Source organism: Aplysia californica, unplaced genomic scaffold (assembly GCF_000002075.1).
Source record: "Aplysia californica isolate F4 #8 unplaced genomic scaffold, AplCal3.0 scaffold01292, whole genome shotgun sequence".
Classification (NCBI taxonomy): domain Eukaryota; kingdom Metazoa; phylum Mollusca; class Gastropoda; order Aplysiida; family Aplysiidae; genus Aplysia; species Aplysia californica.
Window position 1 is genome coordinate 62935 of NW_004798562.1, and position 3389 is coordinate 66323.

General features: G+C 44.1%; 1 protein-coding gene across 1 annotated transcript in view; it reads left to right on the plus strand.

Annotated features, from left to right (window-relative positions):
- Positions 1 to 3382, plus strand: part of LOC106013798 (bromodomain-containing protein DDB_G0270170) — a gene marked incomplete at its 3' end in the record, with an annotated part of 9600 nt that extends 6218 nt beyond the window's left edge. Inside the window, 1 exon segment of the mRNA XM_013090461.1 lies at positions 1581 to 3382. Coding sequence (XP_012945915.1) covers positions 1581 to 3382 — 1802 coding nt within the window.
- Between the last annotated feature and the right edge of the window lie 7 nt (positions 3383 to 3389).

Consider the following 3389-nt stretch of genomic DNA (forward strand, 5'->3'; position numbering starts at 1 on the left):
TGTGTGTGTGTGTGTGTGTGTGTGAGGTACTGACAGAAAGAGTTACTTCTCGCAATCCACAAATGGAGATATTGGCCAAGATTCAACATTATGGTCAAATTTGTAGATTTTCTATTGATGCCATATTCTTTAACTATAACATGTCTTTTTATTATTTCATACTTATGAATTGTCAAAACTTCTCCTATAAGCGTGATGTACTTATTTCCATAACGCTTGAAGCTGAAGAGTAACTCATTTTGTCATCAGGCTTCACATATTATATACACATGACATTTTGTCAGACATTTTGAGAGGCATCGTTGTGAAATCAGGTGCTCGTCAAAATGATACAATCAAAGAAACTGGCGTGTTTCGGGCAGTTGGACATTCTTTCCCTTAATTTTCCTTTGTTTATGTTTGTTTGGTCGCTTTAAAGTGCAAGGGGGCTATATTGAACAATACTGTTTTGAGAAAATCAAAGGTAAAGTTTTCTTCCTATTTTTCAGTTTCGTTAAAAAGACATGGAAAGTTTTTCTATAACCAAACAAATATACACACCAATGAAACCAAACTTCCCCTATAGGTAGGGCAATGCTCACTTTTGGAGTAGGTCAAGATTTCTGGAATCCCCCAAAATCTGGGTTAGCCCGCTTGTCCTTAAAAGCGACCATTTAAAAACTTATTTTCTGTGTGGGTCTTACTGACTGAAAGACATTGACATAAGGCACAAAAGCTGTAAATTTTCAGTTTCCAATTACTCTCTAGCTATGGAAATTACCAAACTTTGGCGATCATTTTTTCGTAAATGTTACCTCTGAAACCAGGCGACCCTCACCTGTTTCAAATTGCAAATATCAGGACTTCTATTCAACATAGACTGATTTGTTCTCTCACCAAAAGCCAGACAAACGAACAGGCTTTATGATGATACCAATGACTCCATATGCCCGAAACTTGACGAGCGCCTGATTCCACCATGTCGTGACACTTTCTTTCATGAAAATCAACACAGAAATGAATAGAAAATACTTCCAGTACATTGCTGAGGAACGAAAGTCAGACAGACAGACAGAAACAACAGAGGGAAAGTAAAGAAGTAGGACCTACCAGTGACACCCTCCAACCACCCATACAGACAGACAGACAGAAACAACAGAGAGAAAGTCAAAGAAATAGGACCTACCAGTGACACCCTCCAACCACCCACACAGACAGACAGAAACGACAGAGGGAAAGTAAAGAAGTAGGATCTACCAGTGACACCCTCCAACCACCCACACTGTCAGAAACGACAGAGAGAAAGTCAAAGAAGTAGGACCTACCAGTATCATCCTCCAACCTGCGGCAATTTTTTATGTTTTTTATTTCATTTTTTGTGTGTGGATATAGATATAACTGTACAGGTGTTGAGTCCAAAAGAAAATTTTATGAAAATTGCCCTATGGGCGAAAAAAAAATGTTCGTTTGTTTGACCTAATTATATTAACGACTTCACCTGAATGTCCCCCATTTGTATTGCATATACCGTAAAACTATTTGACTACAACTAAACGTTCTCTCTCCCTTCTCCCCCCACCCCCCACCCCCTCTACCCACAGGTTCCCCTGCTCTCAGAACAGACGGCCCACTCACAGCGAGAGACAACCGACCTAGGCCCCGCCTCTCACCAACCGCCACCACCACAACAACAACATCAACAACAACAACATCAACAACAACAACAAAAACAGCAACAACAGCAAAAACAACAAAAGCAACTACAACCATCTCCACCACCACCACCACAACAACAACAACAACCACAACAACAACGACACCAACAACGCGAGAATGGAACCCGGGCCCCCGGCAAAAGACATAACTTTGTGGCCGGCCTCTTCCACCGCAGTAAACTCAAACCCCCGGAGAAAGAGAGAGCGAAGAAGACGAAGCCGGCGGCGGAGAAGAAGAAGAAAGAGAACGAGAGAAAAGAAGCAGCAGCAGTAGCGGTGGTCGGGAGGGATAAAGCCCCCTCTAAAAAGTCCCCCCACTCACATCAGACGCAGTCTACCACGTCTGGTACAACTGACAGTAGCAGTGGGAAATGTGGGGTGGTCAACACACTGACCACAGGGCAAAACAACACATCTGATCGGTGCAACAACACACTGAACACAGGGCAAAACAACACATCTGACCGACATAACACACTGAGCACAGCACAGAACAACCCATCTGACCGGTTCAACAACACACTAACCACAGGACAAAACAACACACCTGACCAGTACAACTCCGGGCTTACGGGCTCTTACGAAACTCTCGTGAAAAATCTGGGAATGAGAGGACATGTGGACATTGACTCTTACGACTCTCTTGTGGATCGCCAGCCAATCTGGGAAACTACGGCAGACCAAAACAACGCGTCGTCATCAGCCCCACCAGCCCCACCCACAGGAAAGAAAAATCAGGATGCCTTTTCAACGGGTCGGGTAATTAATAAAACTGTGACGTCATCCCATTCGTCACCGAAAGGAAAGAAAAATCTGGACACCACTCATAAAGGTCTTAAAGGTTCGGCCAAACGTTCAGGAAACAACGAAAACAGCAACAACAGCAACAACAGCAGCAACAGCAACAGCAACAACAGCAACATCAGAACTCTCACGTCCTCGCAACTGGACGCTCAGATTGACTCTCTTCTCTTCCCAGATTTTGTACGCGAGACAACAGATGATGGCGATAATGATGATAATGATGATGATGATAATGATGATGATGATGATGATGATGATAATGATGATGATGATGATAATAGCAACAACAACAGCCACAACAATAAGGCGAGAATGGAACCCGAAGCCCCGGCAAAAGACACAACTTTGTGGCCGGCCTCTTCCACCGCTAACAACAACAACAACAACAACAACAACAACAACAACAACAACAACAACAACAACAACGGTAACAATAATACTAGTAATAATATGAGGTTTGTGTTTTCCGAGAGAAATTGTTCAAAGTCGGAGCCAGGCTTGAGTGAGGGATTCGGCGATGATGATGATGATGGTGGTGTGTTTGGAGATTTAGCCAGCTTTGTTCTTAACGACAGACCCAAAAGTGACGGGGCTTCTTACGAAACGACACCGATGCCGTTACCGACACAGACACTGAAACCAGTACTGACACAGACACGTGTGTCGTTTGGAACGTGTGTTGATCTGGACCCTGTAGGTGTGTCAGGAAATTATGTGTCGTCAACAGCAGGTGTGTCAGGACATGTGTCGTCAAGAACAGGTGTGTCAGATAATGTGTCATTAGATGTTCCAACCATCACCCTCACCCCTACCACACCTCGCACCCCACACCCCCCACACATAAGTATGAGCTCAACTCCTCCTAGACACTCCCCCACCCCACACCCCCCA